Source organism: Drosophila kikkawai, chromosome 4 (genome assembly GCF_030179895.1).
Source record: "Drosophila kikkawai strain 14028-0561.14 chromosome 4, DkikHiC1v2, whole genome shotgun sequence".
Lineage (NCBI taxonomy): Eukaryota > Metazoa > Arthropoda > Insecta > Diptera > Drosophilidae > Drosophila > Drosophila kikkawai.
The window spans coordinates 1,637,815-1,663,674 of NC_091732.1; the positions used below are offsets into that span (position 1 = coordinate 1,637,815).

Below are 25,860 nucleotides of genomic sequence, written 5' to 3' on the forward strand. Positions count from 1 at the left end.
TTCGATTTATAATTCATTTAATGAAGAAAATTTCCTACTTCTTAATTTTATATAAATTAAAGTTATTCTGCGAAAAAATTCATAAAATAAATAAAACTTAAATGTATTTTGAATGCAATTCCAATTTTACATATGTCCTTATTTATTAGGTGATTTTACGTAACACTTAATATAATATTGTACAAACTTAGTATATTTAAGTACAAAATATTCTTGATTATAATGGCAGAAGCTTACTCTAAAACCGTATACCTAAAAATAGGATTACTATGCATTTCTCTTTTACAAAGTACTATCTTCACTGTTAACTTACATATTATTTAGCTGACGTTGCTTCAAAAAATCCCGGAAACTTGCTATTTTGCGGCGAATAATTGCTTTGCTCAGCTCCCAAATTAACATAATGCTGTTGTTCGACTTCCCATTCAATGAAACCATTGGGCTCCTCGTAAACCTCACTTATTGGCGGCCAATTAACATTATTCAAAACATCATACTCAAGTCTCATATATTTTTGTTTCGATGTAAGCCAGTTTTGATCACGCTTCACTTGATATTTTTTAAATACCAAATATTCAACGAGAAAACTCTCCACAAAAACATGGCATATGAAGGCTGACAAGCCATAAAGTAACATTACATAACGAAAACTCATTACCGGAGGTACAACGAGTTGGAAAAAATTGGCTATCCATTGGCTCGGATAAACAGTTAAATAGATAATTATACATAAGTTTATAATAAATGCCAAACATAGTGGATAGTTTGACCATAGTGGCTTACGATATGGTGCACCTTTAGAGAAGACAAAGGCGAGGATTATGTATTGGAAGCTGGAAATGCAAAACATAGTATAGTTTTCATAACAACCCAAATGCTCTTCATCCGACTGAGACTGAAAGGGTTCGAACCAGGGCTGCAGATGCAAGTGAAACCAGCCTGAAAGCAGAATGAAATTTTGTTGGTTATTACATAAAACACGGTACAAATTCAAAGAAAAAGAGAACCACCCAATGAACCACAAGGCATCGTAGTCGCACTTAAAAACAATATAAATCGGTGAACATTGATTCAAGACAAGATTGATAATTGCTAAAATTATTTTTTTTTTTAATATCAAGAATATAGAATTTTAAGAATTAGTCTTTAAAACACTGTTTTCAGAAAACTTAAGCGTCGTTACAATTATGCGGGTAACATTCCAAATATTCAACGTAAACTATTTTTAAAAACTTAATTTTTTGAAAATTCTAACTAGATGTAATACTTTAGCAAACTGACTCAATGTCGACATATATATTACTTTTATATATAACTGTATATATAGCAGGGAAAATGTAAAGCTGTTAATTTCAAATACATAATTAAATTAGGTTTTTTTATACACTAATGTTTTGGTAATTTTACCAAAACCAAATAATATTATATATCTCCTCTTAATTTTATTTGACCAAAATGGAGCAATTCTTAATGATCCAATTAGGAACTGCAAGGGTATATAAAATTCGGCGTGCGAAGTTTTCTTCATTTCTAGTTTGTTGAAAAATTAATATTGTATAATGCTTACCCGCCATCTGAAATCCGGTTACCACAGTCAAATGCAGCAGTAGGGAAGCCAATGGAGTTAAAGATATCAACGAGCTAAGAGGAACCTGCTTAACCAAATTGCCATCAAATGATTCCGTTTTTCCAAAAAAGAAGGCAAATATGGATATTAAACCAAGATCTACATATAGATATTGTTTATCAGTTAGATTCGAATCGATTGAATAGAGAATCATAACAGAAATAAATTGAACAAGTGAATAAGCGGCCATGTATTTAAAAATGCCAAAAGAGGTGACCAGCGCCGCCCGTCCTTCCTTTATCACATTAATAACGGAAGCAATTGTTGGGCTTCGTGAGGTAAATGGCGATGCTATGGAGGATTCTGTTTCACTTAGAGAAATGCCAGCATGAGCTACCTTAAGAGCACCACAATCATTGGCTCCATCGCCACACATGGCCACACAGTAATCCAAATTCTGAAGCTCCATTATTAACGCCTGCTTTTGATCCGGTGACATTCTGGCATAGATAGAGCCACGAGTTAATATATTCCCCAATTTTTCCGGAAAATTTTCTTTTATGATTTGCCAAGTTTTGCCATCCATAGCGAAAACATATTGCTTTCTCCAGCTGTTATCATCCTGAAGTTGTAAACCCACTTCCACATCTGTTATATCCATGTTATGTGTCCATGTTTCTGTTGTTTTAACACTCGCCAAACTATCACTCGTGGGAAGGACAGTGTTTATACTTGATGTACCATCATTAACATCATTATTGGCTATTGAATATGATGATGAATTCAGGGGCATCGGTTTTCCATTACATTCCAGGTGCGATGATGTTATTTTACTGCCCAAATCCAATGTATACTGAAGCTTAAATTGCTGATGCAGACTTTCATTAGCAATATTGGCACGTTTGGAGGAACCAGCTCCCTCAGCTTCTGCTGAACCAAATTGATTAGTGTGGCCAACTGCATCAGCGTGAACTGTTATAACAGCTTGCGCAGTCCTTACAATTCCACAATCCCGAGCCACACTCATCGCTGTTAAAATATTATCGCCAGTTATCATTATCGTACGTATCTTTGCTTCATTTAACGCATTAATAACTCGCGCAGTATCCGGTTTCAGGCGGTTCTCGAGTATTACGAAACCCAAAAATGTTAAGTTCGATTCGACATCCTCCCGGGCTAGTCTCTGAACTTTGGTATAATTCATTTTTGGTGACAAAGCCTTAAAGGCAATGGCAATAATTCGATAACCTTTCTTGGCAAAAGTCGATAGCTGATGCGTGTAGTCATCGGGCAGACTCTGGAGCGTACACAATTTCTGTAGCATCTCTGGTGAACCTTTGCAGTAAACATTAAAAACTTGCGAGCTAAGACAGCGGGTAAGCACCGACATTCGTTGTAAACTGGAAGTGAATGGAAATTCTCGTACAATTCCATGATCAAAGGTTCGCTCATTATGGGAAATTCCAACGGAAGCCAATATATCATCAACCGAAGATTGTCGTTTAATTTCCTTGGGAATATATTTATCGTTATCGTTATCGTTTGCCGTTACCGCCATTCTTGGTTGCCTCAAAATGGTTGGATAAAGCAAACCATATTTTTCATTATCTGGTATATTGCTTGAATCTTCTAGAGTCCAGCCTGTGGACTGAAACATCTTTAGATCCAGCGGATCACCCATCAAAATACCGTTCATTACGGTAATCGAGTGACAAGTGACCATTCCGAAAAGAAAATGATCGTACGGCAATCGTTTGACGTTTTTTAATGGAATTTGAAATTGATTCGTTGATGATTTTGGTAAAACGCCCCACATATCTAGACCATCTTCGGTAAGGGTCCCAGTCTATAAGTAATACAAAATACAGACAGAAATAATTTATAAAAAAAAAGAAACAAGAAAGAGAGTAAGGTACTCCTCCATTCCGTTCGGTTTCGATTAAGAATATAACAAAATTAGATAAAAGTAGATGGAAATATTCTAGATATGAAGGACTAACCTTATCAAAGCAACAGCAATTAATGCTTCCAGCCACATTAATCGATCGGGGCGAAATGCAAAATATTTCGCTAACCTTTAAACGTTTCTGTGCATAGAATCGTCCAACCGTCATTGCTGCTGGCAGGGCTGGTGGGACAACAATAGTGATCAAATCCAAAGATTCAACAGCTATTTTGACAGGATCTGTGCCACGTAATATCTGAAATATTAAAAAAAAATTTTTTTAATACAAAGTAGAAAAAGAAATGACTCTAATTTTCCATATCAACAAGTAGATGAAAGACATAATTTTTTTCTATTAGTTTTCCGATCAAGCATATATGATAAGAGCTCCAGAAAGTAAGCTAACTTCGGCACGTCAAAAATGTTTGACGTTTGATTTTGAATTTAGATCTTAAACAATTGATTACTTTTGCTTAAATGAAGTACTTTAAGATATATAAAACAAAATGATATAAGAATTCGGTTTTAATAAAATGACAAGTGAATCATTTGGGGAATTTGGGGAATCAATTGGGAACATAACATATTTAACCAATTCTACTGCTACACACATAGAGCTTTTTTAAAGTTTATTATACATTTTATTTTACAAAGTAACTTAATTTATTTTGACAAAAGTCAAAATGTTGACTTCCAGTTCTAATACCAAATCAGGAAAAAAATTAAAAAATAAAAATGCCACGTGAGTACCTCGGGACACATATCCTTTATCGAATTCAAAATATTTGTTTGTTGTATCTGATGATTCTGTGGACAGTTAGGATGATTTTTAAACGTTTTTATCGAAACAAAACATGTCCTTTTTATGCCCTTGCAAGGTATTATAATTTTAGTCAGAAGTCAAGGAGTCATTTCCGACCCTATAAATCATATCTTCTTGATCAGCCGAGTCGATCGGTCTGTTCGTATGTATGTCCGTTGCTACGCAAACTAGCTTTAAAACTATAAAGCTATCTGAATGAAACTTTGCAGGTAGTCTTTTGACTACTCTCACTTTTATATATGTTAGAAAGGGCCAATCGGGTGTATTCGTAAAGCTGCCATACAGCTTACTTTGCTGGTTTTCAACATATTTTCATCTAATCTTGAGATATGATAATTTTGTATTATTCTAGAATTTCTGTTCTAATTTTATGAAAATCGGACGACTATATAATATAGCTGCCTTAGGAATGATCGGGAAATTAATATACAAATATTATAATATCGCTGTTGTTCAACATATTTCATTTTGAAAATCGGACGACTATATCATATATCCATATTAACGATCAGTAGATGTGAATGCAAAATTGTGAATATAATATGTATAGGTAAATGTAATGAAACTTGCTATTATTTTGCTTTTTTCTAAGCGTATAAAAACTAATATTTAAAAAAACGAATTGTAATAAGCTATTAATAAATATAAATATTTTGTTTAAAACTCCTGTTAGTTTTTCTTTTCATTCAAATAAATTCAAAATTTCTTTTATTTAACAAACTAAGTTATTTTTTGGTTTGAAATTAGAAAAATATCACGTTAGTACCTGGAAACACTTATGCTTTTAGTACTGCATTGAATTTCTTTGGTGTTGATTTTGTGGGCAGTAAGTATGTACACCACAAACCAACTTTTTTTAAGGACTCGAGAGATTTCCTTCTGCAGGGTATTTAACTTTAATAAGACGTATGCACGTATTGAAGGAGTCTGTTTCTGCCCTATAAGAAATATTCTTGATCAGCATCAACAGCAGAGTCAATCGAGCCATGTCCGTCCGTCTTTCCGTTTCTATCTGTATTAATATACTTTCCAGATAGTCTTCTGACTACTCTCACCAGTATGTAAGTCGGAACGGGCGGCATCGGACAACATATAACATATAAAATATAACATTTTTTTTCTTTTTCATCTACTTTAAGACATAGACTTTTTTATAATCTTATAATTTCGGTTTCAGTTCATTGAACATCGCACAACTATATCACGAATCTGCCATAGGAGCGAACTATATATGTAGAGGTAAATGTAAAGCTCTGAATGTGAAACTGTAATTGTAAACTGTAAATATAATAAAGATAGGTAAATGTATTGAAAGTTTATATTATTGGGTTTTTTCAGCAGATATTCATTTCCACATAAATGTCCACCAAAAAATTAAAAGTTTACCAAAATCTTTTTTGTAATATAGTTACAGTAATGAGATGTTTTTAACCAAAATATTGAAATATCGTGCGAATTTGCATTTGAATATTTCTAAATCTGCTTTAGAATATTCTTAATCGGTATGAGAACATGCTAAAATCTTTCAAATTGAATTTATTGAGAGAATTCTTAATGTGTCTTATTAAAATCAACGAATTATGAAATCTCATGTATATTTTTTCGGTCGCAGTTGACGTAATGCCCATATGTTTCGAAAAACAATGAAACAGAAATTTTTAATTCAACATTATAAGGGCTGCTAAAAAACCCGCCAGTATACACATAGATTAAATTGGACTACGAACACTCAAAGTAACTTACCTTGGTCACTAGTGTATAAATAAATCCAATGCAAGCTATTAAAGCAAGAAACTGTATAAACTTGTAGGAATCTTGCTCAAATTTAAAATCCACGGGTGGGGGATATAGAATAGATCTGATCAACTCCCCTTTGGCCGTTATATTTCCAGTATTTATAACAAAAGCTAATACTTTTTTTGATCCAATATACCGCGTTTGAATAACTTTGGTTCCACAAAAGAGCGTATGTCGAGCATGTTCTTTTTTGTCATATATAACATCCCGCTTTGAGGGCAATGGCGTTTTGGTTACCGGCACGCTTTCTCCCGTTAGCATTGACTCATCGAGAATGCAATTTCCTGACAACAATACGGCATCACATTGCATTGTACATCCAGACGATGGTATTTCAATGATATCTCCGGGTACTAACGATTCCGTTGGACATTCCTTGGATAAACCGTGCGGGTCCACGACCAAAGCGTTGCCAGTGTTGTAAACAGTTTTTATCAGGACGTCTTGATTCTGGGTGTAAGAAAAGTAATTAGAATATAATATATATAATTAATTAAATAGAATATATAATATATATATATATATATATATATATATATATATATATATATATATATATATATAATATAAGGTGTACATTTATTTAATACTTACCTTTTTAGTTTGTAAAACAGAAACAGTTATGCCAAACATGGACATTAATAGTATGACGCATGCGTAATAATAGTAATCATATGTAAACCATAAGATCACTGAGAATATTTGAAAGACATAAAAGGGATTTAGAACTTCGAGAAAGAGTAAAGTCTTGACATCGCGCAACGGTACAGTTATAGCATTATCCCCAAATACAATACGTCGCGAAAGTTGTTCATCCATACTTAATCCCTTCTGTTGATGATAATACGAGCAGAATATATTCAAGTCCAGGCCATTAATCCGTCGAAAACCATTTTGGGAATTATCCCAAGCATAAACCAATTGTTTACATCGAAATATTCGCAGGGTTGAACATCCTAAAATCGTTATTTATATATATTATATATTATTTTATATTCCTAAGTGTTGGATAATGTTCACATACTTTTGAACTGCGCTGATGTGAAATGTACAGAAAGGCCCAGGGGATTTTCCAAGTCCATGCCGTCGTTCTCTTTGGGCAATAAGGTTCTGATTGAAATTGAGACAAAATTGTCTTTAATTAAACTTCACAACAAGAATAAATAACACAGGTTCAAAGTTACGAGGTTCAATGGTAGAATATTGTAAAATACATTAGGAGTTATACTCATAGATAGTTTGTAAATTTACTTGAGATTGTTTCCACTCAAAACCTGAATACGCTTCACATGATATAGCTTATGTTTCCCTTGATAGTCCTCTGAAAGGAAAATGAAAGATATAGTAATTATTATTGATTTAAGAGGTTACATTACTCAAAAAGTCCTTTTTTTTTCAAAAGAAGAAACAACTAAACTATTGAGATTTTGGCATGTTATTACTCAGAATAACACAAAATTTGCTTAGCTAAAAAAGATCTAGAAATGACCAAGAGCCCCTGCGGAAAGCAGTAGAACTCGACCAAATTTAGACCTAGTAGAACTATATTCTAGATATTGTGAATATATATATATATATATATTATATATTTTGTGAAAATAACCAGTTGTTGAAGAAAAGGCTTTAAGTTTGTTTAGTGTTCTCAAAATTAAATATTGTTTAAAAATCGAATAATGCCTTGGTGATACATAAATCGTTTTATAATATATGTTTTATATGTGGTTAAGGGGGGGGGGGGGGGGGGGGGGGGGGGGGGGGGGGGGGTAAGGTATTTAATTTTTTTTTTCGTAATTTTTTTTTATTTTTTATTTTTAAGGCCTAATATCTTAAGAATATTGTGTCCACGTTTTCGATCGATCGATCGATCATGGGAAAATTGACGAAGTTATGCAGAGTTGAACGAAGGTCGGTTGGTGTTAAATGCATGAGAATCACAAAGTTTAAAGCGCTCTCCTGAAAAATTCAATTTTTCAAATCGGTGTACACGATTACAGAAAAACTACTGGACCGATCGATTTGAAATTTGGCACACACATTCTTTAACAAATTCCTCAGGTAATCACGTCGGCCTTTTTTTAATTTTTAATTTTTATATATTCTTAAATTAAGAAATAACGTTTTTTTTTTTAGTCAAAAATCGGGTTTTTGACTTTCAAATTTCCTAAAAAATCACAAAATAAATAAAAAAAAAAAACGCTTCCTGAATACCTCGGGACACTTATCCTTTAACGAATGAGGTATAATTTTTTTAGATCGGATGATCCTGTGGACTGTTAGGATGTACACCGCAAAACACCTTTTTTTGGAGGCGACTCGGGAGATTCCCTATAACTTCTCTACCTCTAAATATTTTTCAATACAAAATTTATCAAAAATTATTCAGATGTTGTGTTATTATATGGTATTTAATTCATTAAGCTAACTTTAGCCGTTCCGCCACAATGATGAAAAGTGGCCTTTTTTGCACCGAATTAACCTTACCCCCCTTAAAACTCCTAAGTACTAAGGTATTTAATTTTTTTGTTTTTAAATTTAAAGGCTCAAAATCTCAAGTATTACATCGATCTTAGAAAAATTGACGAAATTATGCAGACTTAAACGGAGGTCGTTTGGTAATCAATGTATGAGTTAGAGGTTTACGCCGATGGTTAAAGGCATCGGCGGCGGCGTAGAGGTCAAAATGACTCGGCGGCGGCGGCGTAGTAGTCAGAAAGAACCGGCGGCGGCGGCGCGTCAAATAAGGCAAAAAGGCCATTTTAATGAGTTATTTATTTTTTTTTAAGTTTTATAAAGAACAATGACACTGAAGGCCGCGCTGAAGCTGCGCCGATGCCGCACCAGCGGCGCGCCGCGGCGCGCCGTTATTTTCATAATTTGGCGGCGGCGCGTCAAATAAGGCAAAAATCGGCGGCGGCGGCGGCGTGGCGCGGCGGCGTATATGTCTAGTATGAGTGTTACAAATGCCACTTTGAAAATCTGTGTACACGACAACTCGAAATCTACTGATCTATCTAATCGGTTTGAAATTTGGAACATAACTTCTTTAACTAGTTCTTCAGGTACTCATTCGAGCGTTTTTATACCCTTGCAGGGTATTATAATTTTAGTCAGAAGTTTGCAATTCTGTGAGTGATGATAGAAAGCAATAGTTAAGTTTTTATCAAAACAAAACATTCTCTTTTTATATCCTTGCAGGGTATTATAATTTCAGTCAGAAGTTTGCAACGCAGTGAAGGAGACATTTCTGACCCTATATTCTTGATCAGCATAAACAGCCGAGTCGATCTAGCCATTTCCGTCCGTCTGTCCGTCCTACCGTCTGTCCGTTTCTACGCAAACTAGTCCCTCAGTTTTAAAGCTATCTGAATGAAACATTGCATATATGTAGTCTTACTCTCACTGATATATATATCGGCCGGATAGGACGACTATATCGATCAATCTTTAGAAAAAAATTATAACTTGGCTGTTTTCAACATTTTTGCATCATTTTTGAGATATCGCGAATTATATTATTTCAGATTTTCAATTTTTATTTTGTGAAAATCGGACTACTATATCTTATAGTTTCCATAGGAACGACCGGAAAATAATAGAAAAAATTATAACTTCGTTTTCTTTCAACGTATTTTGATCTACATTGAGATATAAGCTTTTGGTATTATTTCAGAATTTTGCTTTAACCCTCTAGTGCCCAAGACCGCCTCTAGACGGGCAATGTTAAAAACACCGTTATTTTATTATTTTCATTCCTTTTCACACGGTTTTCCGTTTTTTCTAATTCAGGAAAGTCCAAAAATTAAGTACGTTGCGTTTGGAATACATACTAGAGCTAGCGCAAGCTGCTGTATTCATTTGAAGTTGAAAATTTGTGCAAATCGGACAAAATAATTATTTTGTAGGTAATACAACATGTAAATACTTTTTTTAAAAATTCGAAAAAAAATAGAACAAAAAATTGTACTGTGTTGCTGACAGTCTCAATGACATTTATAATAAACATTTAAACAAAAAAAATTTTTTACCTAATTTTTTGTTGGCCTATCTTCCCAGAACTGCCTTCATGCGGTCCAAGGTTTTAGTCGTATAAAACTCGATCCGAGCAAAAGCAAAATTTTTTCCAAAACAAACATTCACTTTTGATACATACTGAATCCAAAAATAATTTTTTTTTTTGAAAAAAAAAATTTGGGCACTAGAGGGTTAAATATTATGAAAATCGGACAACTATATCATATAGCTGCCATAGAAACGATGGGTGGATGTAGAGAAAATGTAAAGCGGAGAAGTCAAACTGTAATAAAAAAATATATGCAAGGGTATACAAACTTCGGCGTGCCGAAGTCGGCTTCCTTTCTTGTTAATTTTAAATTTTAATATATTTTTAATTTAACAAATTAACAAATTTTTTTTGTCAAAAATCGGGGTTTTGACTTCCAATCGAGGAAATCGGAAAATCGGAAATAGTGTTTGCAATATTTTATATATCTATTATTTTCTAATCCTAAACGTGCAAGACGTGAGCACTGGTATTTCGGCGAACACAGCTGTATTTTTAATCCCACCCTAGCCATGTCCGGCTGTCTGCTTGTACGCAATCTAGTTGATCAAGAATTATATCATTTATAGGTTCGGAATGTCTCCTTTAGTGCGTTGTAAACTTCTGACTAAATTATTATACCCAGCAACGGGATAAAAAATCAAAGGTCTGTGGTAGGCTAGATACACATAAGGCCCACTGTATTGAAGAGGCATTCCAAACTTAAAATTTTTAGCTAAGGCCATAGCCTCAAGATCCAGATGGTATTGGTAATTTTGTTTTTGATTTTGGATTTCCTAACTTTCTAACTTTTTTCCACTGTAGTACAAATGTTGTAGCTCGCGAAAGCTTAGATAAATTTACTTAAAACAAGAACGAAAGCTAACCTAAGCACGCCAAGTTAGTATACCCTTGCATATTGCAGTTGGATCATTAAAAATCGATTCATTTTAGTCAAATAATTAAAAAACTTACAGGAGCTATAAAAAATACATGTTTATACGTAGGATATAATATATTAAGGGGGGACATCTGAGTAACTTTTTTTAAAAATTGAAAAAATTTTTTTTTGCTTAAAAATTACTTTAGGGTCTTAAAAATAACATATCAAAAGATAGAGTCCGGCAAAAGTTTCTAAGTGTCGAAATTTTCCATTCTGCGGCGATGCCTCACATGTAATCATATACGATTTTAAAACTTTAAACGCGTTTTTCTCAAAAGCACCTTTTTTGAGTTGGCCGAAAACATAACTCGAACAAATCTTAAGCGATAGATCTGAAATTTTGACAGTATATTCAAAATACCTATGGCTATCGACACACGTAGAATTTTTTATTTTTTTGGCTTACTTTTTTTTTATCAACAATTTTGTGACGTTTTTTTTTTATGAAAATTGAACTTTTTTTTTAATCACTCACCATTTTGAAAAAAATCAAAATATCGAAAAAATCCTACGTGTGTCGATAGCGGTTGAGATATAGAAAATAACAAAATTTGATTTTTTGTTCTAAATCAAAAATTAAGGACGTTAGGTTTTCGGCCATGGACCCCTTTCAAAAAAAAAATAGGGCCTACGAAGACATGCTGCACAGCCGCCATTTTGTTTTCGATTTATTAAAAAAAAAATTATTTTGTAGTTCACATCTAACATTATCAAACATACTTTAAAATTTTTCGATTGGCTTTTTCATTTGGCCAAAAAAAATTCCAGAAAAACGGCATTTTTTTTGCCAGTTACTCAGATGTCCCCCCTTAAATTGCTAGAATTAAAAGAAAAATTATTTTTAAATCTTATAAAAAACCTATATTTTAGATTTTAACTATCTAATAAAAAGGACTTATAAATGTTATGCTGAATAAGAAAACAAATAATTTTGACTTTAAGGGGTTATTCGGGTTTTCAAACTCCAAAAATTTTTTTTTTTTTTTATATAATAGTACAAAGTGTCAGGAATGTGGTCCGAAAATTTGAAGTCGATCGAAGCAAAAGTGTAGGAATGGGAGAAATTTAAAGCCCATCGCGTCGTATGAGTCACAACTGGCAATTTAAACGCGTTTTTCTCAAAACCACTTTCTTGAAGTCTGTAGTCACGATTTCTCGAAAACTATTGCACCGATCTCCTTCAGCTTTTGCACACTTTTTCTAGACATGTTTTTGTTGTCGTTGAACGAAGGATATGATCTTCAATTACAACTGATTTTATAACCCAAAATATGGCCAAAATTTACGTAAAAAGTGACATTTTTCGTGAAAAACGCTACCAAAAATTCAATTTTTAATTAAAAAAAAAATCCTCCGTTCAAAAACAAGCCAGACACATAAGCTAACATAAGCTAAAAATTTTGGTTTTTTGAATTCCTATAAACATTGACGGAGATATCCTACCTACCGCAAGAACATAATTTTTTTTTTGGGTTAAGTTCAACCCTCCCTCAACGGCTCATTTCTCAATATTTCTTGTTTAAATTTTTACACAATTTAGTTCAAACATTCATGTAGAATAAATAAAATTTGCAAAATTGCCATAGAATTTTTTTAAAAAAATTCTGGAAACTAGGCCTTTTTTGTGGTTCAAAACCCGGATAACCCCTTAATGTGGAATAAATTAAATTTGCAAAATTGTCGTAGGGTCTTTTGAAAAAATTCGCGAAAATAGGCCTTTTTTGTGCCTCAAAACCCGGATAACCCCTTAATTACTTTGACATTTCTGTCTACATCTACCGATCGTTTTTATGACAGCTGTATGATATAGTCGTCCGATTTTCAAGAAATTAAAACCGAAATTCTAAGTAGAATTCTAGTAGGAATAGTCAGTGAGTAGATTGCGTTGAAACAAACAGACGGAGAGACGGATATGGCTAAATCGACTAGGTTGTTAATGCTGATCAAGAATATATACACTTTTATGGGTCGAAAATGACTCCTTAACTTCGGAGTAAAATTATATAAAAATGTGTCTTAATTTAGTTCATAAATAATGAGTTACTTGGCAAAAACGGACGTCGCATGGGTCAAGCCCCTGCCCCTTAAGATGTGGTCAACATATTAAGTAAAAACTGTTCAGAGTTCTGATGAAAAATTACATTTTAAGAAAAATATACAAATATTAAGGGGGTCTTCTCATTGGGCAACTTTTTTTTTTCGATTTTTTTTTTTTTTGCATTTATTCATAGCTTGGGATGGTCTGTATATGTCCCCAAAAGGATTTTTAGAAATTCGAAATACTTTAGAAGATACAGCCTTTTTTGTGAAGCAAGGTCTTCGCAAAATGAGCTTTTTTCAAACTTCAAACGCGTTTATCTCGAAACCACGTTTTTCAAACTGGCGGCCATGATATCTCCAGTTCAACTGAACCGATTTTCATGAAACAAAGTGGAATCGACGCAGAATTGTCACCATTCTCGGGTGACGGAACAGATTTTTTTTTAAATTTTTCTTTATATTTTTTTTTACACTAAACTACAAAAAAAAAGCCCGAAATCGAAATTTTTTTTTGAATGGCCGCCATTTTGTTTAAAAAAATTTAAAAAAAAATCTGTTCCGTCACCCGAAAATGACATCTATTCTGATTATAACCCCGTTCTTATTTTTCATTTCGGACGCTCTGGAGACCCTGAATCGTGGCCGCCAGGACGACACCTTTTTTTTCGACCACCAAGTTTGAAGTTTTATTACTCTTTGAACAACCCTCGTATCGAGGCAAGAACAACTTTTTTAGTTACTTTGAACATTTTTGAATACAATAAATAAAAAAAGTTTTCAATTATTCTTTGCGTTGTCAAGTAAGAATTTTTTTAAAAAGGGTCCAAAAAACGTCTTTTGAATGAGAAGACCCCCTTAAATGGCTATGTTAGCTGACTTTGAAATTGGTTAAACGTTTAAAATAATATTTTGAAACATTCGCTTTTTTCGCATACCTGTTATTAACACCTGTTCCGCGTTCTCTAACGAACACTGGCAGCAAGTGGCAAATAAATACAAATGACGCCACCAATGCAACACCAGACGTAAGATTCCAGCGGTTAATAATATACAAGTCCAGCACAAAATGGTGCGAATTCGAGAGCGCCGATAGCCAATAATTTGCATTTGATCCTCCTGGCCTGGATTTAAAATGCCACCCGTAGTACACGGTTCAGAAGCTAACAAAATATATATATATTAAATTAATTAATAATTGAATTAATTAAAAAGTAAGAATACGTAAGTTCAGATATTTAATATACATAAAACATTAAAAAAATTTGTTCAAAAATATCAATATCAAATATTTTAACTTTTTACTGTTATCTGAAAACTCTCATACCTTTCGAGGTGTTTCGGTTAAACATAGTACGCCTGCCTCTTAAAAAAAAATGACGGTTTTTTAAATATATTTCTAATTGATCTTTGATTTTAAAAAAATATACTCATAACATATCAAGACTATGCTTCACAGAACTGTTAGATTACATACACATGCACATATGTATGTATTTATTACACTGATTTTAACAACAAGGTTATGTTATAGGGAGTACTAAAAAAAGAGTATTCCAATCAAATGTCTTATTTTAGGGATAAGAAGTGCATAAATTAATAAAATACAGATAATATTTATTGAAATGAAAATATAAATTTAACATTGTTTATTGAGTAACCGCGTATTATATACAATGCCGACTAATTAAGGCGCCTTAAGAAGCCGATCAGCGATCACTTCTCGAGTAAAAGTGAGCTGACAGCAAACCGTTTAATCAAAAAGGCAACATCAATAGATAAAAACGAAATGATAAGGGTTTAGAGCAAGCGCGCACACTTGTTATTGTTTGCCCAGACACTCGTGTATTGCTTATAATTTTTACGCTCTTCTTGTGTACACATATGTATGTGCATGTATGTATGTATAAGAGAGCTTGCATGTACGAAACGTGTATGAAGCAGAAAGACTGCCCATTCATTTACATTTGTATGTATTTATTTCGTATTTTTAGGCACAAATTTCATTTCCACTTAGTAAAAATATAATAATAAGCATTAACCATTATATTTCAAAGGAATATTTAACATTTTGATACAAATGAAGCGCACTTCATACACATACTACGTCGACAAATAACGAAGAAACAATTATATTCATCAATTAATAAACTCAAACATACATACATACATATGTACATATAAATATATTAAATATATACATACATAAACGTACGAAAGCGCCGTTGATCAATAAGGGTTTCATTTTATGCATATGTACATATGTATGTACATACCTAAAACTGCTTTAGCACTAAAATTTTACCTACCATGTATGTATGCATGTATTTATTTGTATATACCCATGGTCACACTTTTTAATACGCAAGCGGATCGTATATTACAAAGGTCGAAAAACAATTATGGAGACTAAACGGGACTAATTTTGAAAGCTCTTGGTCTTTACATATGTACATACATATGTAAATTGTAAATCAGAAGTATCAAAACCCGATTTTTTTTAGCAGTTTTGAAATGAGTTTTTCATGGCCAATTTTAACGTATCAGTTATGAGAACACAGCGGTCAAAGTATCCAAAAATGATTGTTTTGACACTTTTCAAAGCCGATATTAGGTTTAAAGAGCCATTTGAGTGTATACTGATTCTATTGCATCATCGTCCATTTATGTACATACATATGTACATATGTACATATATGGGGAATTCTGATGTCGAACTAAACAACTAAAAAAAGGCGTGCTAAGACTTTATTTTAATTTTACAAAATTTGAAACATATAGATTTTGGTTAGCACTGTAATTGGTGCTAAGATCAATTTTGGGCCTTTGTTCGTTTCCAAATTAATTCCAAACCATACATATGTACATTTGCGGGTCATTCGTAAGTCATTCCGCACAAAAGTCACATTTACGAGAAAAATAAAACAGTTTAGGCACTGATTTCAGCGCAACGTGATAAAAGATTTTATTGCAATAAATTTTAATGTATTATGGGAACATTGATCTTAATAATGTATTTGGTTTAACTTAAAACAAGACAGGAAGCTAGCTTCGGCACGCCGAAGTTTGTATATCCTTGCAATTTGTAATTAGATCATTAAGAATCGATCCATTCTGGTCAAATTAATAGTAATAAAAGAAAATATATAAAAGTTGTATATTTATACATAGCATATAATAATTTGGTTTTGATATTTATAGTGTAATTTTGCTGAAAACACACACAAAACAAAATTTCATTACATTTTACCTATGTATACTTATTATGTTTACAGTTTGAGAATTACAGTTTTACTTTCCCAGCGCTACATTTTCTCTACATCTATCGATCGTTTCTATGGCAGCTACATATGCATATGATATAGTTGAACGATTTTCATAAAATGTATACAAAATTATTTAAATAATAACAGAAGCTACTTTGAGATATAGTAGATGAAAATACGTTTAAAAACAACGAAGGTTTAATTTTTTCTATTAATTTCCCGATCGTTCCAATGGCAGCTATATATATAATACAAAATGGCCATATCTTAAAAATGTGTCAAGTTATAATTTTTATACCCTTGCAGGGTATTATAATTTCAGTCAGAAGTTTGCAACGCAGTGAAGGAGACCTTTCCGACCCTATAAAGTATACATATTCTTGATCAGCATAAACAGCCGAGTCGATCTAGCCATGTCCGTCTGTCCGTCCGTCTGTCTCTTTCTACGCAAACTAGTCCCTCAGTTTTGAAGCTATCTGAATGAATCTTTTCATATTGTCTTCTATATACTAAGTTGGTGTTTTTTTACGGAATTAAACTGTCTCATATTTAAACCCTTGCAGGGTATTAACATTTTATTCTGAAGTATGTTTATATAATTCTTGATCAGCATCAACAGCCGAGTACATCTAGCCATGTCCGTCCGTCTGTTCGTTTCTATCTGAATGAAACTTTGCATATAGTCTTCTGAATACTCTCACTGCTATATATGTCGGAACGGGCCGGATCGGACGACTATATCATATAGCTGCCATACAAATGTTCGATAAATTTTTAGAAAAAAATTATAACTTGAATGTTTTTCAAAATTTTTGCATCATTTTTGGGATATGGCCATTTTATACTATTTCAGAATTTTGGTAAAAATTTTATGAAAATCGGACGACTATATCTTATAGGTGCCATAGGAACGATCAGGAAATTAATAGGAACAAAATTTTAACTTTGGTGCTTTTCAACGTATTTTCATCTACTCTGAGATATAGGCTTATTTTATTATTTTGGAATTTGGTATAAATTTCATAAAAATCGGACAACTATGTATATCATATAGCTGCCATAGGAGTGATCGGTAGATGTAGAGAAAATGTGAAGCTGTGACTGTCAAACTGTAAGTATAGGTAAAATGTAATGAAATTCTGTTTTGTGTGTGTTTTCAGCATTATAATTTATAATATAAATATCAAAACCAATCTGCAAGTGTATATAAACTTCGGTGTGCCGAAGTTAGCTTCCTTTCTTGTTTTTCTACAAATTTGTCGATAATTTCTATGGCAGGTATATGATAAAGTCGTCCAATATGGTCCGTTCCGACATACATATATAGCAGTGAGAGTATTCAGAAGACTATATGCAAAGTTTCATTCAGATAGAAACGAACAGACGGACGGACATGGCTAGATGTACTCGGCTGTTGATGCTGATCAAGAATTATATAAACATACTTCTGAATAAAATGTTAATACCCTGCAAGGGTTTAAATATGATACAGTTTAATTCCGTAAAAAAACACCAACTTTTCAAGAAAATTTGGCGAATCGGTTAAAGTTAGCTTAATGAATTAAATATCATATACTGTCTGTCTGTCCGTTTCTACCCAAACTAGTCACTCAGTTTTAAAGCTATCTGAATGAAACTCAATATCTTATGACCTTAACCCCATCATCAGTTATATATATATTGCTTTTCCCAAACATTCGTTTGTCCCATATTTTTGCTATGTTGTAGCCCTGAATATTATTGATGTATGTATAAGTATGTATTATGCCGCAAGGGAGCTGAAAGCACATAACAAGAGAAGCCAACGCCGCCAATCACTTATTGGCTTATTCCATACTACGGACCTCGCCTTAGCTGCATTTATTAATTCCACTTTGTACTGTAGAATGGGATTATCCGTTTCTACGCAAACTAGTTCCTCAATTTTAAAGTTATCTGAATGAAACTTTGCATATGGCCTTTTGACTACTATCGCAAAGTCAGAACGGACCGGATTGTATCATATGTGTGTGTAACTGTCATCAATCGAAAATTTTTAGAAAAACGATAGTTACGCTGGTTTTCATCTACTTTTTATAAAACATTTTGAAAATCAGGCGACTATATCATACGATCTGGAAATTAATTAAAAATATATATATATAAGTTCACTTTTATTTCACATATTTTCATCTACTCTGAAATATGAGCATTTTGTAATATTTTTAGAATTTTGGTTTGCCTTATGAAAATCGGACGGCTATATCGTATAGTTAGCATTGGAACGATCGGCATATGTAGAAAAAATTTACAGATGGTAATGTAAAACTAACCTTAACCCTGTAAAAATAATAATAAATAATTATGATATATATAACTGAAAACGGCAGTGGTATACAATCTTAGGCTTGCTTTCGTTTATAAACAAAAGTTTGTGACCAATGGTCGATGACAGCCTGCTGAGACGGCCGCAAATTAAAGGCCTGCTATACTAAATACCCATTTATATTTTGCATGAAGAAACGTGAACACTAAATTAATCTTTAGTTAGTTTTATATGCGTCCGAAAAACGACGCAGGGGAAGTTATGCTGCTAAGGCCTAACTAAGGCCTATGGCTAAGGCCATAGTCGATACAGACTCGGACCTTGAGAGCGTGAAGCACTCTCCCAAGAGAAGGAAAAAGCCTTCTCTACTCACTGAAACCAGGCACCAGCTCCCAGCGCAGGGACGGGCCAAAGCGGTCAAGCGAGGGAATAAAGGCCAAGGCGCTGTACAAGGCTGCCCTCCGCATCCAGGATCGGCTCCAGGAAAAAGACGCCCTATCCCCAGAGGAGAAGGTAAAGCTTACCTGGGCCGAGGAGAAGATCGCTGAGGGGAGGCTTCACTTCGCCAAATTCCACCACATGAGGTTGACGGGCGGTTTCGCCAACAAGGTGGAGGAGACGCTTGCTAGCAAAAGGCAACGCTCAGCCAAGAGCGCCTGTATGGACGCTCAGGGGAGCAAGCGGCAACGCGGGCCTAAAGAGGCAGGCCCTCCCCAAATGACGAAAAAGCCCAAAGGACCGCAAAATTCAGTGAGGTGACCAAACGCTGGATGAGTCCGACGAAGGAGAGAACGGTGACCTGATCGTATGAGTCTACCAGTCGTATGGAGGTGAGCCCAGTACCCATGACACTCAGGGTGCTGCAGCTCAACCTCAATAAGAGCAAGATCGCGTCGGCGAAACTCCTCATAGCCATGGAGCAAGGATCCGCCGACATAGCTTTGGTCCAGGAGCCATGGATCGCCTCAGGCAATTCCATCGCCGATCTGAAGTCCACAAATTACAATTTGCTCCATCCACCAACGGTAAGCAGGAATAGAACTGCCGTACTTATACGGAAGGGTCTACACGCTAACCTTATGTCTCATTACAGCTCTGATGACCTGACGGTGGTGATGCTAGAGTTCGAAAAAAAAGCTCCATTTGGTAGCTTCCTACTTCATGGCACACGACAGGACGCCCCACCAGAAGAACTCAGGAACCTGGTAGAAGCTAGCCCGAAGGACCAGCAACTACTCGTGGGTGCAGACGCCAACGCGCACCACTGCGTATAGGGAGCCCCGACATAAACGACAGACGTGAGTCACTCTTAGACTTTATACTCTCAACCAACCTAAGTATAGCAAATGTGGGGGAGGAACACAGCTTTGTAGGTCACACCTCCTCTAACGTGCTAGATCTTACTCTTGTAAGGGGACGAGGTACTTAGGTATCAGAATGGAGAGTCCTTAAAAGACCATCCTTCTCAGATTATAGGTACATACGGTTCCAATACGCATTCGAACACTCTCCTAAACAATCAGTCTTCAGGAACCCCCAGAATACTAACTGAGGAAAGTTCAAGGAGACTATCGCGACACGCCACGTGACGTCTCCGGGCATAGTAGAATCCGCGGAAGACATAGAAATATGCATCAAAAAAGATGCTTAACAGCACATGGGGCTTCTCACCCGCTCTAATGCATTGGGTCTACATATTGGAATACACAACCGTATTCCAAATGACTGAATATCAGTTAGGACAATGCTCAATACTTCAATATATACACCGACGGCTCCAAGATGGATGGAGGAGTTGGAGCGGGCATATACTAAACCCTGAAATGAGGCTGTCGTATAAGCTACCAAGCTACTGCAATATATTCAAGGCGGAAGTATTTGCCATCAGGAAAGAAGCAAAGCTTGCGCAGAGCAAGCATGAGGCGGTCAATTTGTTCGTAGACAGTCAAGCGGCGATAAGATCCATGCAATCATCAGCGGTCATTTCCAAAATGGACTGGCAAGCAGGGAGTCACTAGATAGCCTGAACACGACTAAGTCAGTGAAGATTTACTGGATTCTCAGCCAGCGGTAACTAGACCGCGGACGAACTTGCAAAGGAAGGCGTCGGACTGGCGAGTGAAAGAGCAGAAAACGTCCTGTCTCCCTAAGAACGCTCCAAAGCGAGCTGGAGAGACGGGCTGACGCAAGTGCAAAAAGCAGGTGGAGGAGTAATTCCGCAACCTGCAGAATATCAAAAATCATGTGCAAAGAGCACAACGAGAAACTCACTTACTACGTACTGCATCTTCCACGGAAGGACTGCAGAATGTTAGTGGGTATTCTAACAGGTAACTGCCTGTCTGCTGCACATGCAGTCAAACTGGGTATTACCGACAACGCCAGATGCCGGAAATGTGACGAATCCGAGGCAACCGAAACGTTGGAGCATCTCATTTTCAAATGCCCTAACGAGGGCAAGAATGAGATACCTAGGCTCTCCGGTTCTGGCATCGCTAGGAGATGCCTCCAGGAGGAAGCCGGGCGAACTCCTTGCCTTTGCGAAAAACACCTTTGTCTTCAAGGATCTCGAAACCCCCACAAATTATCACTAGGTCCACCCAGGAATTTCCCCGGATAGCCATATTGGGGCCCACGGCCCACGAGGGCCGTCCGGATTAACCTAACCTTTATATGCGTCCCTATCGGTAGTAGAGGCTTAACGATACATCGATGTTTTACCAAAATCTGAGAGTGAAAAGTGTAAGTACCAATAACGATATAGTTATATATTTAACATTATTTTATGTTACGAAAAAAATACTTAAAAGTAGCGAATATTGATCGGATAACCTCACTGTGGTGGTGTTGATAGGGACGGAACGTATGTTTAGCAAGGCAGGGCAACTGATCTCGGACCGAAGGTGCTCTCTGAAGCCTGCAGCAGTGGATAAATTACTATTTATCAACCGCAACATTAATCTCATTAACTAAGTTCATGGCGCATCTTCAGAAGGTTGCTCTGCGCTTGAACTCTTCTTTATATGTATGCGTGTTCATGCATTCACGTACACGGGTGCATGTATGCGATCGTTTCATTTCGGCACAGCAAGACTATTTGGTCTTTTCCTACTTTTCGCTATAGGTGCCCTAACAATATGGGCATATTCACTATTGGGTTAATGATAAAAGTAAGAATGTTATGTTATAATATATTTCTTACTCTTGCACCAATAAATCATTAAAAAAAAAATAATAATATTAATAATTATAATAATATAATATAATTTTTCAGCATACATTTCGTATTATATATTCATACATTTCATATTAATAATAATATATTTCTTAATGTTTCAGCATACATTTCATATTTGTTTACAAATTCAAATCACTGGCTGCAGTGAAATGATTTGCATTTATGTATGCATTCGAATGAATAAAAATCCATCAACTGAGATAGGAACAGGGCATATTGCAGTCGGTGTCACCTAAAACACCGACTGCTCTTATGGGGTTGAGAAATCAAATCATCTGTTATTGTTGTTCTGCAAGCGGATGGTGCCGGCATACCCTACCTACGATTGGGTATGCAGGCACCATCACCAGTGCTGCCACTGATTTGAATTTGTAAATAAATATGAAATGTATGCTGAAACATTAAGAAATATATTATGCGCAGAGCAATCTTCTGAAGATGCGCCACTCTGCGACTGAACTCTCGCAACCAGTGTGCGAGCATAAGAATGACAGAGCGAAAAACCGGAGCGCACACGAAGCTACGGGGCCTGTCGCTTCGGGCGCACACAAAGTCTCGGGGGCCCGTCGCGAACAGCTCTGGGGCCTGTCGCTAAGAAATTTTTAGTTCCATTTTCGTTGTATGGTTAGTGCATATGTGTAAGTATATAAGTAGAGTGTTGAATCAGTACATACCATCGACAAGACGATGTGAATCCTTAAGATATTCATATTCTTCCATATTAGGTTCACTTTTGGCATCATGATGATGTTCCTCGTGATGAAATGATAGTATCGGCTTTGTTTTTGGTGTATTGTTACCACAGCAATTAAGTAAAGTATTATTATTTTCCAAATTATTCTGTTGTTCCACTTCCCGCGATTGAGCTGATGAATGCCACCAATTAAGCTTTAATAATTTGTTTTTTGTAGCTATTCCAGAGAGCTCAGGGCTATTTTGTTCAGTGTCAAAATCCTCCAAGTCTCGAAATTGAAGATTTTTTGTTACTACTTTCGGCGGTATTGAATTCATCTGCAATGCCTCAGTACGTGTAGAGCCAATGGCAATGCCACATGAGTCGTCATTAGTAAACATATTTCTAATAATTTAATTATACAAAACTAAAAGAAGGGTTTAGTTTTGCTAACAGAGCTTTCTACAGGCTAGCATTGCTACGTGTCCATACTGATTATTTTACACTAAAGACTGAGAAAATGTTGGTGACCGAGCTGAAATGTCAGCTGAACACTTGATCTTCTAACAATGGTATTATTAAGCAGTTTAGACGATCGGTGGTGAATTCCATAAATTTCATTTTAGCACTGCCTTGCCTGTTTAATTTATTGTAGAGTAAGGAATACTTCCACTTGCTAATATCCAAAATTTTTAAACGCGATTTCTTGGGCTGCTTTCGTTGTCTTCTTCTACAAGGATCAGTGGAGATCTGATGCTGGATCTGTGTTGGATTGTTTTCTGCTGCTAAAGTGCTGTCACTACACCAGCGACTTTTTAATCATCCAAAACATCATCCAAAGACTCCTCCTCCTCCGCTGCCCACGCGCTTTTCAAAGTAAAACTGCTTGATGTACTCCTTTTGTAGAATCACCAAGCTCGGACTCGCCCCGTTTGACGGGTGGAGGATGCCGTCGTTACCGCAAGTCAAGTAGTTGACAGATAGTGTAAATACACTATAATAGCACCACTTAAACAGCTTGCTTTTTTCCAGTTGCTGGGCTAAATTCATTACGATTTTCGATATTCAGTGGAATATAAACGTGTTTCGTTATATTTTCAATTATGTATATAACTTTACTCCGCTGTTTCTTCTTCAGATTTTATAAATTATAAATGGAATGCCGCTTTGTGTAGAACAGTTTATACACAGAGTTGATTTGGAGAGTTTTTGTATCGTGCAATAATACATTTATTGTACAATTAGCTTCTCTACAAGCAGAGCTACATGTCATATTAAAAACGGAGACCATGTAAATGGCATGCGATCCAATGATTATTTTATTTCTTTAACTCTGAAACGAAAAGAAAAACGAATTTGCTTAGCTTTTCCTAATGACTTAAATGTAATCACATGTTACCGTGACGTAAGTTGGATAATTTAAGAATGACAAATCACAGTATATCTATACTTATGTACACACATATATGTACGTTAATTCAATCTCGTTACATACATATGCATGTATGTCAATACACATCTGTACACATATATAACTTTTGATGTATGTTAAACTTTTTTTTTACATTTAGAAACATTAAACTAGGCAACAAATACTAAGTAAGAAGTCAGAGACACATTTGGCTTTAAGGACAAAACACATTAAGGAATGTGCTGCTTTTAACTGACAATATAAACGTATACAGTAGAGGTGGAGAACTGTGTTTAGATAAAAATATGTCATTAGGTAATCGATATCGAAAACATCAGCTCCTTGAGTGTTTTGAAGTGCGGTTCATATCGTTCTTACAATACACTGTCTACACTAAAACCAAAAATTTTTGTATAAGCCACCGTAGTTAAGTAAATCAGTAAAATGATTTTTTTCTAAAAGATTCTATAAATAAAGTGATTTAAATAGAAAACGGAAATAAATTATATTCTGGGTTTTCCCTTGCCGGCTGAAAATATCGACGATGTATCGCGATAGTATTCCGGCGATATGATGTCAAAATGGTCTAACAGTATTGCTTCCACTAAACTCAAAATAAGAAATTAATCTAAGAAAATATAAAAATATATATTATAATAATTTTTTTTAAATTAAATTTTTAAAATATTTTTTTAATTATTTCTGGTGGCACTCGCCACGAGGAGACAGAGAGGGATCGATTATGGGGCAGAATCTTCAAGCTTGGTCCTAGGGATCACAGACGGCATTCACCGAAAGAGTCGCCACCTTGGATCTTTTATTTATTTTCAGTGTAATATTTGTCTGGTCGTGCCTTGAGGTTATGTTTTAGAAAATATTCAGGCTATTTTTCTTGTGTTACAGTTAGCGGATTATGAGGTTATCTTTTGAGTTTAGGTTAGCTTGCCTACTCTGAGGTGAGAACGCATCGAGGCCCGTCGAAATTTATTGTGCACGTGGCCCTTTGGCCGGGTTCGACTCGACTGCGCTTACGTCACTCGATGGCTTGTCGCGTGGCCACTCCGAGGAGTGGTAAACGTCCTCTCCACTTGCTCATAATCTCCTTCCTTCTTGGAAACTAACACTTCAACTTGGCCTCGCGAAATTTCTCGCGGTTCAGTTTTGACTTCTGGAAGCTTCTGGTATCGCTTCCTCTCGCTCTTTCATTTGGGCGCGTTTAAATAAGTCGGTACCGCTTGGTTAGCAATAACAAATATGTTTTATTCTGTACAATACATAAGCATAAGTACACTTCAAAAACCTTAAGTTACATACCGCAGTTTATCTGTGATAGCGCAAAACGGAGGAGTTTGATCCGCCAAAACTTGGCTTAACTTTGCCCAAATTAGTGTGACCGAATACAACAACTTCTTTGATAATTCCAAAGCCCTTTACACAAATAAAACTCTGAGGGCGCCTTATTCTAATATTACTAAATATCGATAGCCTCAATACGTTCCGCGACTAGAGGTGGAGAAACATCGATGTTTTAAATAAAAAAAATTAGCAATTATATTATATTATGAACTTTATTTTAATTTGTAATATTAAAAAAATAAAAGTCAAATTTTCAACAAAAATTCAATTTTTTTAATCACTTGTTAAATAAAAAAAAAACAAAAAACTAATTAAAATAAAACTTCATGATATTCATGTTCCACTTTTTTGGTATATAGTTTCTTTTTCTTAGTTTGTAAATAAAAACTAAAAACAAAAACAAATTTAATATCAATGTTTCAATATATACATGGTCCAAAGAAAATAATAGTTTTTTAGG

At 35.1% G+C, this 25,860-nt stretch overlaps 1 protein-coding gene across 5 annotated transcripts; it reads right to left on the reverse strand.

Moving 5' to 3' along the window:
• Nucleotides 1–24,329, reverse strand: anne (anne boleyn). 5 transcript variants are annotated; one of them, XM_041776575.2, is made up of 11 exons: nucleotides 24,033–24,329; nucleotides 22,635–23,966; nucleotides 14,090–14,314; nucleotides 7,384–7,453; nucleotides 7,157–7,242; nucleotides 6,727–7,088; nucleotides 6,079–6,582; nucleotides 3,568–3,768; nucleotides 1,568–3,413; nucleotides 314–939; nucleotides 1–252 (listed from the first exon to the last, which is right to left on the reverse strand). In XM_041776575.2, exons 2-10 carry the CDS (start codon nucleotides 23,032–23,034, stop codon nucleotides 317–319), a joined length of 4,317 nt encoding a protein of 1,438 aa, XP_041632509.1. In that variant the 5' UTR covers nucleotides 23,035–23,966; nucleotides 24,033–24,329; the 3' UTR covers nucleotides 1–252; nucleotides 314–316. The 5 variants fall into 5 exon arrangements, with proteins under 5 accessions (XP_041632509.1, XP_017037677.1, XP_017037676.1 ...); XM_017182188.3 differs by having other exon boundaries at nucleotides 1–939; nucleotides 24,129–24,329; XM_017182187.3 differs by having other exon boundaries at nucleotides 1–939; nucleotides 24,096–24,329.
• Between the last annotated feature and the right edge of the window lie 1,531 nt (nucleotides 24,330–25,860).

What these genes read in the sequence shown, in the direction of transcription:
- anne (XM_017182188.3), bottom strand. Translation starts at nt 23,034, where the DNA reads ATGTTTACTAATGACGACTCATGTGGCATTGCCATTGGCTCTACACGT. An exon ending in CTGTTTTACAAACTAAAAAG is followed by an intron (nt 6,583 to 6,726) that starts GTAAGTATTAAA and finishes TCTTACACCCAG; the next exon opens with AATCAAGACGTCCTGATAAA. An exon ending in AACCGGATTTCAGATGGCGG is followed by an intron (nt 940 to 1,567) that starts GTAAGCATTATA and finishes TTCTGCTTTCAG; the next exon opens with GCTGGTTTCACTTGCATCTG.